At 36.3% G+C, this 17193-nt stretch overlaps 1 protein-coding gene across 1 annotated transcript in view; it reads left to right on the top strand.

Moving 5' to 3' along the window:
- DNAL1 (dynein axonemal light chain 1) overlaps positions 1-17193 on the top strand; it is a 36353-nt gene extending 19160 nt beyond the window's left edge. Inside the window, exons 5-8 of the mRNA XM_082865615.1 lie at positions 3030-3085; positions 12888-13014; positions 13884-14024; positions 16896-17193. Of these exons, the coding sequence (XP_082721741.1) occupies positions 3030-3085; positions 12888-13014; positions 13884-14024; positions 16896-16936 (365 nt within the window). The 3' untranslated portion in view covers positions 16937-17193. The remainder of the gene's footprint in view (positions 1-3029; positions 3086-12887; positions 13015-13883; positions 14025-16895) is intronic.

Here is a 17193-nt window from a genome sequence, read left to right as displayed (position 1 = left end):
AGAAAACTGTATGACATGACTATGTTCAAAACTGTGACTAAAAAGCTGTACAATGTGAATACTAATACTCTCATTTTAAAGATTAGAAAGTAAAGTTTCTTGGTAAAAAAGTATACTCCTTTAGTTTACTAAAACTTTAAGATATTGTTTTGATTTTGTCAGGACCTAAGAAGAAAAAAACAGTGTTTTCCTTCTAGTGGTGCTCTCTACTTATGCAACATATAAAATATGGAAAATACATAATTCTGTAATGTTAGAAGAGTTAATCTATTAAGTTTGATATCATAATTTACTTCCCCATACAGCAATAAGATCTCTTTAGACTTTCATTGCCATTTTCATGTGCATTTTTTAAAAAAGGAGTTGTATATATTTAAGTTAGATACTATCTTTAAAAGATTTGTATATATCTGTTATCTCTAATTTCTGGGATCAGTTCTTAACTTAGTTGACCTAAGTGTATTTTGACATGGATGATTTCTTTTCTCTCTGAAGCAATTTCAATATTGGATTTCTAGGACACTGTACCCTTCTGAGTTTCTCCTGCCTTTTTGGTTACTTCTTCCCAGTCTCATGTCCTCAAATTTTAAATGTTGGAGTATCTGGGGACTCAGTTCTTGGATCTCTTCTCTTTTCTGTCTTCACCTACTCCCTAGATTATCTCATCCAGATCATGGCTTTACCATCTACATGCTGATGGCTCCAAAATTTATATCTCTAGTCCATACATCTCCTCTGAACTCCAGATTCACACATTCAGTTGTCCGACATTTCCATTGGATGTCTACTGGACATCTCATACTTAACATGTCCAATACTGAGTCCTGATGTCCTTCCCCAGCCCTAGTTAACCCAACTTCTTGTGTGTCTGTCTCAGATAGTGACAACTGCATTCTTCTAGTTGCTCAGGCCAAACTCCTTGGTAATTTCTTGACTCCTCTCTCGCTATATATGCCTGATACACACACACACATACATCATTTATTTGTACTTACCATGGATTAGGCCTTGTGCTGAATATTTTAGACAACTATCTCATTTAATCCTTATACTCTTATAAGGTAGATCCTATACTTCCTCATTTTACATATGAAAAAACTGAGATTCTGAGAGGTTTGGTTACTTCCCTAGAGAGTTAGGATTGGAACTCAGTTATGGATTTGTGCTCTTAACCATTGATTTATGGGTGTTATAGAACAGTGCCATCCAGTAGAATTATCTGCACTGTACCAATATCGTTGCCACTAGCCATATGTAGCTATTCAGCTCTTGAAATGTGATTAATGTGACAGAGAAACTGAATTTTTTATCGTATTTAATTTTAATTAAATTAAATAGCCACATGTGGTTAGTAACTACCATACTGGACAGCATAGTTATAGAAGTTTAAGTTGTGAAAATTAAATGTGTAACTTATGCATAAGTAATCACAGTAGATTTTTAGGACAAAAGTGAGGTTTCCTGCGTTTTACTAGAAATCTTTTATTTTAATTTTGAAAAATAATGTATGTACATGGTTTTATGCACATAGTTCAGAAGAGGGTACAGTTAAAAATGTCTTCCTCCAGGGACTTCCCTGGTGGTCCAGTGGGTAAGACTCCATGCTCCCAATACAGGGGGCCTGGATTCGATCCCTGGTCAGGGAACTAGATCCCGTATGCATGCTGCAGTTAAGAGTTTGCATGCAGCAACTAAGAGTCCTCATGCCACAACTAAGAAGCCCACATGCCTCAACTAAAGATTCCTCATGGGCTTCCCTGGTGGCGCAGTGGTTGAAAGTCCGCCTGCCGATGCAGGGGACATGGGTTCGTGCCCTGGTCCGGGAGGATCCCACATGCCGCGGAGCGGCTGGGCCAGTGAGCCATGGCCGCTGAGCCTGTGCGTCCGGAGCCTGTGCTCCGCAACGGGAGAGGCCACAACAGTGAGAGGCCTGCGAACCGCAAAAAAAAAAAAAAAAAGATGCCTCATGCCGCAATGAAGATCCCGCATACTGCAACTAAGACCCGTTGCAGCCAAAAATAAATAAATAAATAAATATTTAATTAATAAATAAATATAAATAAAAATATCTTCCTCTGACCATAGACTGACTCTCAGTTCCTCCCCCAAACCAACCACTGTTTCTACTTTTCTCTTCCAGAAATAGCCTATAGATATAAACATAGAAACATTCTTTTAAAAAATAAAAATAGACATTTTTTAACCAATCACAATCTAATTATTTAAAAAAGTGAAAGCAAAAGATTTTTAAAATACTGATTCATTTGATTTCACTTCTAATCCTTTGTGGAGCAAGGTGGACCAAATATGTTTTCTATTTTCTAGTGTAAGTCCTCATATTATAAGAGGTTTGAAATATATATGCTCCCAAATTTAAAGTTCAAATCTTCTTTACTCTTATTTTATCCTTGTAGTATTAAAACCATGCATTTCAAATGGCTAACGATTTAAAATTTAACACTGCCATGATGTGCAATTGTAGTGTTTACCTTAATGATATATCTATGTTATTTCTTACTTGATTACCATTTTTTATTAATACAGCCTTTTTTTATTATATAAGAATATTTATTATATAAATGTATTTTTAATTAAAAAAAATTTTTTTTAACTTTTTGGCTGCATTGGGTCTTTGTTTCTGCACACGGGCTTTCTCTAGTTGCAGCGAGCGGGGCTACTTTTCGCTGCAATGCGTGGGCTTCTCAATGCAGCGGCTTCTCTTGCTGTGGAGCACGAACTCTAGGCACAAGACTTCAGTAGTTGTGGCACGTGGGCTCAGTAGTGATGGCTTAAGGTCTCTAGAGTGCAGGCTCAGTAGTTGTGGCACATGGGCTTAGTTGCTTTGTGGCATGTGGGATCTTCCTGGACCAGGACTTGAATCCGTGTCCACTGCGTTGGCTGGTGTATTCTTAACCACTGCACCACCAGAGAAGTCCCTATATAAATGTATTAAAGCTTTATTATATTAGATTTATAACAATTGTGTAATATGATTCTAATAAACCAAAATTGTTTTCTTTCCTCTACAGAAAACTTGAGAATATTGTCTTTAGGAAGAAACAACATAAAGAACTTAAATGGACTGGTAGGTTGTTATTTATTACTTAAAAAAACATACACTCTTTTTCTTGAGTATGCAAATAATACTTGTCTGTTGCAGAAACTTTACAAAATAGAAAAGCAAATATAAAAATTACCTATAAACCACTGCTAACATTTTGATTGACATCTTTCTTGCCTTTTTTTCCTATTCTTTGATGGGTATGTAGAGAATGAAATCATACCATATATATTGTCTTGCATCTCTTTTTTTTACTTAGTATATAAAGATCATTTTTTCCATGTCATTCATTCATTCAGCAAATTCATTCAATATATTTCCTGAATGCCTACTTTTAGCCAGGCACTGTTCTAGGCACTAGAGATACAGCAGGATATAAAATAAAGTCCTTGCTCACATTGAATTTAAATTATAGTGGAGGGAGACAGACTAGAAAATAACTGCATAATAATACATCAGGTGGTGATGAGTGCAGTGAAGAAAAACAAGGCATATATATTCCAAATAGATAATTATTTCCATTAAATTTTACTGTTAAAAATTATCTCAAGTTTCTGCCTGGCCAGAAAATTTTAAATTCTAATTTTATATTTTCCTAATTTATATATTTTTCCAAATTTATGTTATCTTCCTATGTGGTTAACATGTCATCTCTATCTTTGTAGCATTTATATGGATTTTATGGTGAACGTGGAATAAAATATAATTATTGATTTAAGAAAAACAAAAACAAGGCATCTAAGAGAACGTAGATTGATGGGAAGTCCTCTCTAAAAGTGAGAATGTAGGCTCTAGAGCTGACCAAGGGACCAGTGCTCCAGACTCGTGAGGGACAGCAAGTGCAGATGTCTTGAAACTGAAGCTCCTTGGTATGCTTGAGTAAGAGCAAGAGTTGAATGAGGGAGAATTGTCCTCAGTGAGGTTGGAGAGGGAGCCAAGAACCAATCCTTATAGGACTTGGTAAGATTTTAGATTGTTTTCCAAGTGGCTTGCAAAGCCATTGGAGGTTTTTTGTTTTGCGGTACGCGGGCCTCTCACTGTTGTGGCCTCTCCCGTTGCGGAGCACAGGCTCCAGACGCGCAGGCTCAGCAGCCATGGCTCACGGGCCCAGCGGCTCCGCGGCATGTGGGATCCTCCCGGACCGGGGGACGAACCCATGTCCCCTGCTTCGGCAGGCAGAGTCTCAACCACTGCGCCACCAGGGAAGCCCCATTGGAGGTTTTTGATCAGAGGATTTTATTTAAGTTTTTAAAATAATTTTCAACCATACTTTTTTAATGACAGCATAATATTCTATTTTATTGACGTACCATAATTTATTTAAATAAGTTATTATTCGTTATTTATTTACAGTTTGGAGTTATTATAATCAATGCTGTTATAAATCTCCTTTTAGCTATATTATTGCACACATCTATGAATAATTCCTTGGATAAATTCCTTGAAATGGAATTGCTGGGTCAAAAGTATGAATTTCTTTTAAGGCTTTTGTGACATATTATCAAGTTATCCTTTGGAAAGCTTGTAACAATTTATACTACCATCAATAATGTATGAGGATTTTCGTTTCCCTTTACCAACCTTGGGCATTTTTAAATTTTTAAAAGTTTTTGACAGTGTATTTTATTTGTATATTTATTGGCCATTTGAATTTCCTTGCTAAGTTGAGATGAAACAATATTGTAAAACTAGGCAATTTCAGAAAAGATGAAACAAATTTCTTTTTCTTGTGTACATTCCCCAAAAGATAATAATTTTTTTTAAAGTGCTGATTGTTATCATAAAAACCCTGAAATATTTTGTAACTTGGGTTTCCTGTCCCCCTCCCAAGCCCGTTAATTCTAGCCGTTCTTCATAAGAGTCAGTGAGGCTGAAACTGCAGTGCTTCCCAACAATAACCTCCCAAGACCAGACAGGCTAAAATGACCATTCCCCTCCCCCACCCATTACAGAAACAGCCAAAACACGTGAATAGGAGTCAGTGTTCAGAGGTGCAATTTTGGAATTATCTTGAATTATCTGATAATATTCCCACATCTACATGTCTACTTACTGGCATAAATTTATGAAATGCTTGGAAATTCTTAGAGATTACATTCTGTAGTTAAATAAAGGGAGTTTTCTCCCCCAAAACAATAACCAGTAGATGAATTATTTGCTTTCTAGCTAGATGTGATGAATAAAATCCTAATGATCTATAAAAAAAAATTTTTTTTGATGTTCTAAATGATTGGTAAATGTAACGACATTTTGCCTTCTCTTCATTCTGTGAGCCTTAGATGGTAAAAATGTCATATATAGGGACATTATTCATAATGGATAAAATATTATAGTACAAAAATTCAGAATTTATTATGCTTCATGCTAAACATTACTTTGAATTATCTGTAAAGGAAGAGTTTGCAAATAAATATACCCCTAAATTTTTAGGGCCAATATGATAAATGCTTGATGTTCCCCCAGGTATTTACAGAGCACCAGATTCTCAACTATTGATATGGTGTATAATTTCTCCCATGAAATGTAATATATACCTAGAAACCACAAAGAAATTGTAAATATAGGATTAAAGACATGTATGGAGATATTATCTAGCTGAACCATCACTTACTTAGATCTCTTTACTTTCTATAGACTGCTATCAATAACCCCCAGCAGTTGGTTTTTTCCCCAGGATGTGTGTATGTGTGTGTATGTGTGTGTGTGTGTGTGTGTGTATACACACACCAAAAACATTTAACCAGTCCAAAAGCTTTACTACTTATGCAAAGACTAAAGAAAAATATGTCTGCATAAGGATACAGATGGTGGACTTCAAATAGGGTCACATGCTGAGTTATTCATCTAGACACATCAGCCTCATAGCATGATTTGAATAGCTGCCTCAGTAAGTTACAAATAACTACTCTAATATGTGAAACATGGAATGTTAAATTGAAGAAAAGGAGTCTATTTAAAACTACTTAGGAAAACTGACTATTAAGGTACATTATAAGCCTGCTCTTATATGTGATTGGCTGGCCTCTGCTTTCCTTTCGGATATCATTTCATATTACTCTTCTTCCTAGTTGGTAATCTCCAGCCACTGGCCTTCTTTCTCTTTCTTGAACATGCCAGGTTCATTCCCACCTGAGGACATTTGTACTTGCTGTTTTCTCTGCCTTAAAAAACTCTGTTACCCTGGATTTCCACATTACTGGCTCCTTAACTTTCACACTTCAGTTCAGATGTCACTTCTTCAAAAGAGACCCAACTATCCTATATCTAAAGCAGTCTTCTAGGCAATAACTCTTATCACCTATAATTTTTTTCCATTTTTCTTATTTGTTTGTTTTCTTTCCCTCTCTCTGTCTCTCCCTCTGTCTCTGTCTCTTTCTCTCCGTGTCACACACACACAAATTCTGATAAGCACGTCAGTTCTGTTCATTACCATCTACACTGGTGCTTTATACATGTAGTAGGCACTCTATAAATATTTATTGTGACTTAATAATGCTTTGTAATATTACTAATTAGAAAAACTATTAGGTTAAAATTTTAATTCTAAGAGTAATAGATGTAATTGTATTTAAAAAACAAATCAAGCAATTCATAAATGTATGAAATACACTGTGAAAGTCTTTCCTCTCCCTACCTCCTCAAGTCCATGAGGTAACAGAAATAATATTGGTATACTTTAAATTTTTTTCTGTGCACAAATAAACAGATATCTGTGTGTGTGTTTGTGCATGCATGTGAGTGCGTGTGTAATATATATTTGTACTGATAATATACTGGGCATATTTTTCCTGCTTTTTCATTCAGTAATATATCAGGAATATCCTTCCATGTAAAAACAGGCAGATTTAATGCATTCTTTTCAATAGCTGTTGTTTTCTACGTTATCAGTATATGGCAATGTATTTAACTATTCATATATTGCTGAACATTTAGAGTGTTTCCAGATATTTTATTGAAGAAGGGGTGTCTGTCTGTCTGTCTCTCTTTTTTTTGCTATTACAAATCATGCTGTAGTGAACATCTTTTTACATATATCCTTTAGCAGTTATTTGAATCTTTACATGGGCTAGATTCCTAAAAGTAGAAAAGCTGAGGTTATTTTTGTGCATTTAAATTTTTGACAAGTACCTCAGATTGCTCCCACAATGCTTATGCCAGTTTCCACTTCCATCAATGGTATAAGGGTGAGGATTACTCCCTCCACCCTCAACATCCCTGAGTATTATCCATATTTTTAATATTTGCCAATATGATAGGCAAAAAAGGAGTATTACATTGTTTTAATCTGTATTCTTTAGTTAGTTATGACTTTGAACATCTTTTTATATACTTATTGGTTATGCATGTTTCCTCTTTTGGAAATTGACCTAACATTTTTTACCCATTTTCTACTTTTATCTTTTTCTTATTAAATTCTAGGCACTCCTCAATATTCCTAATATTTATCCGGTATTGATAATGTTATTACTATTATTGTTGTTACATTTATGAACTGTGTAGCAGACTCTTTACATGCATTATCTCATTTGAAACTCACAACAAGTAGATAATATCCTCATTTTAAGATAAAAAATCCTCAGTCCTCATTTTAAGATAAAGAAACTGAGGCTCAGATAGTTATGTAAAATGCCCAGGTATAGTGAACAGGCGCTGTTAAACCCTATTGCTGAGATGAGCAGTCTGTCAATAGCTATCAGTATCTTCAATGTGTATTTACTTTGTCCCAACTATTCTATATCGAAGAGTTTTTCATACTAACATACATGAACAAAGATGGTGGACCAAGTACATTCATTGAAATATAGCTTGTATAAAAGACTGCAACAATCTAAGTGCCTATCAGTAGTAGACTAGCTAAACAAGATATATCAAAGGGGAAAATGAGGTAGGACTTACCTATATGTGCTGAAATAGAATAATTTGCAAAGTATATTATTATTATTATTATTTATTTATTTATTTTTTTTGTGGTACGCGGGCCTCTCACAGTTGTGGCCTCTCCCATTGAGGAGCGCAGGCTCCGGACGCGCAGGCTCAGCAGCCATGGCTCACGGGCCCAGCCGCTCTGCGGCACGTGGGATCCTCCCGGACCGGGGCACGAACCCATGTCCCCTGCATCGGCAGGCGGACTCTCAACCACTGTGCCACCAGGGAAGCCCTGCAAAGTATATTATTAAATGAAAAGAAGCAAAGTGGATATTTCTATGTACATATATGCACAGAATATTTCTGATGATAGCTGTTACCTCTGGGGAAGGGAACGGGCGTGGGTGAGAAAGAGACTTTTCATTATACTTGTTTGCACTATTTGATTTTTGTTATGTTGTTATCTTGTGTGTTACTCTTTTTTTAAAAATATTTTATATTTTTATTTAGGTGATGATTATGTATGTTACTCTTTAAATTAAAAAAAAAACAACTAATGATCCCCCTCAAAATACAAACAAAATATTTGTGTACTTATATTCATAGCAGCATTATGCACTATAGTCAAAAGATGGAAGCAACCCAAATGTCCATCTACAAATGAATAGCTAAACAGACAAAAGAAAAGATGATGAAGGAGAGAAAAAGGGCAGGAGGGAAGAGGAAAAGGTGGAGGACTTAGTCAAATCTAGGTAATCTGATTACAAATTCCATACTGCAATTTAATGCAAAGTTTTCAGAATTATTTAATACATTTTCTCTTAGTTTGTCACTTGTCTTTTTACTTTATTCATAGTTGCCATATGGAGTTTTAAAATTTTTATTTGTCAAATCTTTATAACAACTGTGTTTTGTATCTTATATAGAAGGTCTTCACTTCTAGATTATGAAAAAATCATCTTATATTTTCTTTTAGTACTTCTATTGTTTTTTAAGTATAAATTTAAAAAGTTTATACCTTTAAACCATCTGGAGTTTATTTTTGCAAATTGCATGTGACAGATATCAGACCTTATTTTTTTTCCTCCAAATGGTTAGCCATATGTTGAAAAGTCTCCTTTTCCTACTGTTTGGAAATGCCACATACTAAACTCTTGTATATGCATGGGTAGGTTCCTGGATGGTCAAGTTTTTTTTTGCGGTACGCGGGCCTCTCACTGTTGTGGCCTCTCCCGTTGTGGAGCACAGGCTCCGGACGCGCAGGCTCAGCGGCCATGGCTCATGGGCCTAGCCGCTCCGCAGCATGTGGGATCCTCCCGGACCGGGGCACGAACCTGTGTCCCCTGCATCGGCAGGCGGACCCTCAACCACTGCGCCACCAGAGAAGCCCTCTTTTTTTTTTTTAAGGCTAATCCTTTTGGCAAGTGCTTTTTATTTATTTTACTTATTTATTTAAAATATTTATTTATTTATTTAGGCTGTGCAGGATCTTTAGTTGTGACATGCAGACTTCTTAGTTGCAGCATGCAGATCTTAGTTGCGGCGTGTGGGATCTAGTTCCCTGACCAGGGATTGAACCTGGGCCCCCTGCATTGGGAGCATGGAGTCTTACCCACTGGACCACCAGGGAAGTCCCTCAAGTTTCTTTCTGTTTGTTGTTTTACCTATATATTTCAGCTCCAATATCATGTTGCTTTACTTTTCTTTCACTTTATAATATGTTTTGATATCTATTGAGACAGGTCCTCTCTCTTTGTTCAAAATATTTGTGGCTTTTCTTGGACATTTATTCTTCAAGAGAAACTTGAAAATCAGTCTATCAAGTCTGTAAAAAATAAAATCTCATTGGAAGTCATAGTAGAGTTGCATTGAATCTATAGATTGACGTGGAGAGAATTGATTTCTTTTCATTTTAGAAAACCGAACCTCTATACCTATTAAACAGTAACTTCCCATTGTCTCCTCCCACCAGCTCTGGCAACCACCATTCTACTTTCTGTCTCTATGAATTCGACTACTCTGGATATCTCATATAAGTAGAATCATACAGTATTTGTCTTTTTGTGACTGGCTTAGTTCACTTAGCATAATGTCCTCAAGGTTCATCCATGTTGTAGCATATATCAGAATTTCTTTCCTTTTTAAGGATGAATAATATTCTGTTGTATGAATAGACCATATTTTGTTTATCCATTCATCCATCAACAAACACTTGGGTTGTTTCTTCCTTTTGGCTGTTGTAAATTATGCTGCTATGAACATGGGTATCCAAATATCTCTTTGAAACCCTACTTTCAATTATTTTGGATATATGCCCAGTAGTGGGATTGCTGTTTCATATGTATTTAATTTTTGGATGAACTGCCAAAATGTTTTCCATAGCATCTGCACCATTCTACATTCACACCAACAGTGCACAAGGGTTCCAATTTCTCCATATCCTTGCCAATACTTGGTATTTTCTGTTTATTTGACAGTAGTCATCCTAATAGGTATGAGGTGCTAGCTCATTGTGCCAGCCTCCTTATTTTACAGAGTTAGAAACTAAGAAGAGAAGTGATTTATTCACATGCAGAAGCAGACCAGTTTGCTAAATGCCTGTTCATTCAATGTACAGTTCTCCAAAGGGCTAGTTTATTGAATGACAGATTTCACTGAATTGAGTCACACAGACTTAGCCAGTTTTTATTGATTAACATTCACCAGATTGCTTCACCAAAATTTTGTCTTTATTACCTACTTACAAATATATAGAAAATTGTGTTGCTTGGAATGGTTTCAACACCTTTTAAACTTTTCTTTAAGATTTTATTTAGTATTAATTTTAGTGCAGCTGTTTTATCCCAGCTGTTAGATTTGTCAGTCCATCTTTGTAGACTGTCAGTTTCATATTTTAGACACTGAACACTTCTCAAATGATTAAAACACATAAAAATAGTAATCTAATTGAGTTGGTTAGTGAATTGTTATATTTAGGGAAGTAGGAAAAACAGTGGAATAGATTGAAAACGTACTGAAAGACAAAACTGTGCCCTGGACACCCAAAATCTATACAACATTTGTTAGTCAATATACATAAGAAATTCTCATTCTGCAATGAGAATTTATATTCCCAAGTAAAGTCCCCAAATGCACAGAAATTTGGTCATGGCAGAACAGCTGCATCCAATTGGCTGAAAATTAACCGAAACTCAATTAATGCTTGTAAGGAATGAACAAAGCACAACAGACATCTTCAGAAGTTATCCTGTCTAAAGTAATTTCTGTCCTATCCTATCTAAAACAAATTGCTATAATTTGTAAGTAGTTAACCAATTTTTCAGTAAATCAGTAAAAGAGTAAATTCAGCAAATTGGCTGTTTGGAGAATTGATCAAATTGGCTATGTGAAAACTGACCAAGAGTCCTCATCTGCACATGTAAAACGACACTAAGTAAGTGGCAGAACCCAGAATTGAGCCTAAACTTTCTAATTAGTATTATTTAGTCACTATTTTTTCTGCTGCCTCACACTTTCAGTGCCAGGATGGACTGATTTAAAAGTTTCTTTTACTTTGAAATTGTTGTTTCTCCTACTTAGAAAGTTGAAACTAAGATGAATTGTGGGCCTTGGGATGACACACAGAACTAACTCAGACCACTCCATTCTCAGCTTTTCCCCTTGGTTCCATCTGTATGGAAAATGCATTAATGATCTTTATCCAGAGTACATTTATTCTCTTTATAGTCTTTAAAGGGACAGTTATCAGGACATAGACCTGGGTCCTACATTCTAACATTACCATGTGGATGTAGGTAAATCCTTTTGGGTTAAGAGGGGATTGAACATCGAACTGATTCTGCCTAGTCACTTTTTTGTTTTTTAAGGAACAAATAATCACTACATTTTGTCTTTTGTATATGAAAGAAGGAAAAGTTTTTGTGCCACTATTGATTGTATCTAGCATTTAAGAGTCAGTATGACATAATCATTATAGTATAATGAAAAGACTATGGGTTTTAAGTTGAGTTTTATACATCAGAAAAAATAAGGTGAATTGATGCATAGATAGCAGGATGGATAGATGGACCAGATATGTGACAGGAAAAGGATAGTAAAATGTTAATGGTAGAAGCTGGGTAGTAGATATATGGGTATTTACTATAATATTCTTTCAACTTTTTTATGTTTGAAAGTTTTCATAATAAATATTTTTTAAAAACCCTGAAATTTAGACATAGGTCTACTATTTAATAACATTGTTGGGAATTCCTTGGTGGTCCAGTGGTTAGGACTGCGTGCTTTCACTGCCGTGGGCTTGGGCTCTATCCCATCCTGCAAGCTGCGTGGTGCAGCCAAAAAAAGCATTGTGATCTTAGAAAAGGCCCTTTATCTAGAATAGAAATCAAATAACCTGCTTTGCCTATCTTAATTAAATAAGGATCAAATAATACAATGTATAGGGAAGTGATTTGAAAAGTATATTATTCAATAAAATTGATAAAATAGGGCTTCCCTGGTGGCGCAGTGGTTGAGAGTCCGCCTGCCGATGCAGGGGACACGGGTTCGTGCCCCGGTCCGGGAGGATCCCACATGCCGCGGAGCGGCTGGGCCCGTGAGCCATGGCCGCTGAGCCTGCGCGTCTGGAGCCTGTGCTCTGCAACGGGAGAGCCCACAACAGTGAGAGGCCCGCGTAGCGCAAAAAAAAAAAAAAAAAACAAAAAAAAAAAACAGTGCTCTTATTTCCCCTCTTGGTGGTTTCAGTAGGTATTCTTAGTTCAGATCAATTTGAAGAGAGGAAGAAAATGTTCTACTTGGCTTTCTTAATGAGAAAAAACTCCCACACAGCCTTCAGCTCTCCTGCCAGTGGACAGGTTGGTCTCAGTTCTCTCTGAAGGCCATTGTCTTTATGTTTATGAGGAAGGGGACAGAAGGAAAAGCTTAAAAATAAGTATGTAAATAAAATTGCTTTCTTTTTCAGGAAGCAGTAGGGGACACGTTAGAAGAACTGTGGATCTCCTACAATTTTATTGAGAAGTTGAAAGGGATCCATGTAATGAAGAAATTGAAGATTCTTTACATGTCTAATAACCTGGTGAAAGACTGGGGTAAGTGAGGCTGGCTCTTTGCTAACCTTCTACCTCATGTTTATAGAAAATAGCCCTATAGGGAACAAGATACGAAATGGGGACATTTCTTTCTAAGCACAGAGGGAAATAGCTATAGGAGTTCCTATATTTCATCTAAACACTTGAAATTTACATTTAAATATTTACTTAGAATGATTATAATTGAATAGGTTCTGGTCCTATTAATCATGAAAAAAATTAAACTATTGTCCAAAGGCCAAAAGGAATCGGTTTAATAATTCTTGGGTGGAAGACTTATTTAACATATATATTGCTTTTCTTTTTTATTGTACATTATCCATTTAGCATTTTAAAGCCCTATTGTGTGCCATGAACTATGCCAGGCTGTTGAGATACATAGTTGAATAGGACATTATCCCTGCCCTCAAGGAGTTCACAGCTTAGTGGGAAAGATTAGTTTATGAGTTAATAATTAGAAACCTGTGTGATAAGTTCTACAATAGAGGCTTGAATGAGTTGCTTTAAGAATTTAGAGATGAGGGAATGGTAGAGACAAAGGCAGTTTAGTTTAGCTGATACTGATGTAGTACAGTATAGAGAAGACCTGTCACTGGAGATAGATTTGTTGATTCTGAACCTCATTTCCTCTTCTTATCCCATCCTTAGATTAGCATAAAGGTAGAAGAGGTACATCTCGCTTTCCCTCCCTTTCCATAATGTCTTCAGAGAATGACTTCATATGGTATAATGTCCCCTACTTCCTTCAAAATCTTAAACAACGAATTGTTCTGAATAGTCACAAACTGAGGGCTAGTGATACTGGGATTCACCCTTCAAAATCATAAAACTTGCCATTTTAATATGGAATGTATTCTTTGTACTTGTAGGTGAATTTGTGAAGCTGGCAGAACTACCATGCCTAGAAGACCTGGTGTTTGTAGGCAATCCCTTGGAAGAGAAACATTCTGCTGAAGGGAACTGGATTGACGAGGCAACCAAGAGAGTACCCAAACTGAAAAAGCTAGATGGTGAGTGACTCTGGGCCAGCTTGGAAATGTTTTCTGGGTGTAAGAATTGAATTTGTAGCACGGAATCATGAAAAGGAGCAAAACTAAAGAAAATGATAGGTTATCTCTGGTCGCCAAGGCCACTTCTGTCCGTAGGAAATTTTGTGGTCCCAGTTTGGGCCAGAGTGAGATGAAAGACTTCTAGAATATTTAGACTGGTATAAGATCATCCCTAAACCAAAAGCTTATAAGAAAGCTGGGTTTATTCTCAAGTCCCAAATATATTATTTTGCAAAATAATTAGACATAAATAGTAAGGAGTTGCTTTTTCACAATTGGATCAAAATTGTAATGTTCTCTCTCCCTCTCCCCCCTAATTTTAGTTTCTCAATACCTAAGATATGTGAAAATGTCAGGAGAGATCCCTGACTGACTGGGTTCAAGTCCCAGTTCTAGCTTTTTTGTCATCGGGCTGGTTAATTCATCTCACCAAACTTTGTTCTTTTGTCATCTGAAAACCAGAAATAATAAAAGAGTCACAGACCTCCCTGGGTCTTTACTCCTTCCAGTGGTCCTATGAGGAAGCCAGGCCATTTTTACCTTAAACCTACAGAATGTTATATATCAATCATATCTCAATAAAGTTGGGGGGAAAAGATAATGAACATATATATCACCCCCCAAAAATTTCCTTTTGCCTCTTTGTAATCCCTCCCTCCTGCTGCTCACCACCATCCCTCCCAAGGCAGTCACTGATCCGCTTTCTGTCCCTATAGATTAGTTTGTATTTTATAGAGTTTTATATAAATGGAATCATGCAGAATGTTCCCTTTTATCCCTCTGGCTCCATACCTAGCTGTAAAATAACAAAGACACTAGACTGCCTCTTGTGGGAGGTACAGGAATAAACAGGAAGAGGCAAACAGGTTTCTTAGATACTGGTGATGTTCTGTTTCCTAAATTGGGTGATGGGTATACAATAATTGGTTTTGTTACTCTTTATTTATATTGTATCTATATGAATGAATATTTCATAAGTTAAAATAAAATAGAACAAAAGAGAGGGTACATTAGAGCCTTGGACTTCAGCCTTTTTATGTTCAACTTTGACCTCTAGAAACCATTTGAAATCATTTATCTTCCTTTCTCATTGTGCACAGGAAGTGAACCCTTCCATTAAGAATGGAAAAGAATCCCTTATATAGACCCTGAATAGACCAAGCCACATTATATACAGCCTTTTGGACCAAATATTGACTTCAGGCCAATCTGAACAGCCCCTAGAAAAACCAGCTGGTCTATCCTAAACCAGTGAGATGGACCAGAACACAGGTGGCCACAGCTGCTAGCTTGCCTCTTTTTGCTCCTCTTCAGTTGCTTGTAAGAAAAACTGAGGGGTGTTAAAGAGCTAAAATGAAAAAGACAGACAATACCAAATGTTAGTGGAACATGGAGCAACTAGAACTCTCATACCCTGCTGGATAGTAATGTAACTTGGTATAACTTTGGAAAACTGGCATTATCTACAGAAGCTCTACATACATATCCCACATGACCCAGCAACTTCTCTCCTAGCTGTATACCCAGAAGAAAAGAGCATGGATGTTTACCAAAAGACCTGTATGACAATACTCATTGCACCACTATTTTAATAGCTATAAATTGGAAACAACCCAAATGCCCAACAACAATAGAATAGATAAGTAAATTATGACATATTCGTACAATGGAATATTCAACAGCAATGAGAATGAATGAACTATAGCTTCACACAATATACATGAATCATATAAACATAATGTTGAGCAAAAGAAGCCAGACACAGAGCACACGCTACATCATTCTATTCATATCAGTTTCAAAATCAGGCAAAATAATCCATGGTGTTAGACATTAGGATAGAATATACCTTTTGTTGGGGGACAGTGACTGGAAGGGGACCTGAGGAAGTTTTGGGGGTTCTGATAATGTTCTCTTTCTAATCTGGGTGCTGGTTACCAGATGTGTTCACTTTGTATACATTTATCAATCTGTACACTTATAATTTGTGTACTTTGTATGTATATTTCAATAAAACATTCACTACCCCCCACAAACAGATGCTGTGGGGCGTACAGAGGGGTAAGACTCTGCTCGTTGCCATAAAGAAGAATCACACAGGAAGAGGCACTGGAGATGGCTCTTAATTAAGGGTAGGGCCTAGATGGAAGGGGTGTTACGGGGGGCATTCCAAAATGGAGGAACTTTGTTAGCCAGGAGTCCAGAAGTAGTAGTCTGCAAGATGAGTTTGGGAGACAATGAGTTGATCAGTTCATCTGGAGTGGAGGGTGACTGGCTGAAGAGTTAAGACTGAACAGTTGACTAGGGTCAGATTGTGGACATGCTTCAAATGCCAGAGCTCAGAAATGGCTGGCTCTTGGGCCAGTGAGAGCCTGCAGATGTATTTTATTTTCTGTGCCTTGGTTCTTTTTATTTTTTTCCAATTTATCCCCAATGTTTAGTATTTGGGGGAGTAACATAAAAATTCAGATTCTGGCAATGCTGGGATTGCGTATTTTATTGTGAAAAATGAATATTTCTTTGTGTTTAACATACAAAGTTTTTAGTGTGTATAGGGCCTTATTTTTCTGCCTGGTACCTGTAGGCATTTTTATTTGTAACTCTGTATTTGGGGACCTGAATATTTGTAATTACTTATATTAATCCATTTGGGAATTCTCCTGAGAGGCTTTTTGGATAATTAGAAATTTAAAAGATTATCTTATGATATTATTTTTATTATGGCACACTTCTCAGCATCTCAGAACTCCTCAGGTTAACAGAAAAATATTTTCAGTTAGAATTTAACAATCTCTTGACAATGACCAGTAATAATTTTCTTTTTCATTTTAGGTACCCCAGTAATTAAAGAGAATGAGGAAGAAGATAACTAACACCACATTTTCCACTTTGTGTAACTTATTTAAATGTCATGAGAACAATAGATAAGTTTTGTATAGTTGTCTATTTTAAAGATTCTGTGTGGGGCAAATGGTTCTTAAGATAAAACAAATCTTTCATTCCTTTTTTTCTCATAACCTATTCAGTGTTTCTCCCCCCAAATGATAACACCAACTTTATATATTCTAGTGCTCTTTTTAGAAGCTATAAATTTTCAATTTTTGTCTTCAGTCCCAGTTATGTACTGCGT

The sequence above is a fragment of the Leucopleurus acutus genome (assembly GCF_964270905.1).
Source record: "Leucopleurus acutus genome assembly, chromosome: 1".
Taxonomy (NCBI): domain Eukaryota; kingdom Metazoa; phylum Chordata; class Mammalia; order Artiodactyla; family Delphinidae; genus Leucopleurus; species Leucopleurus acutus.
The sequence above is the reverse complement of the archived record's forward strand: the minus strand, read 5'-3'. Positions and strand labels throughout refer to the sequence as shown.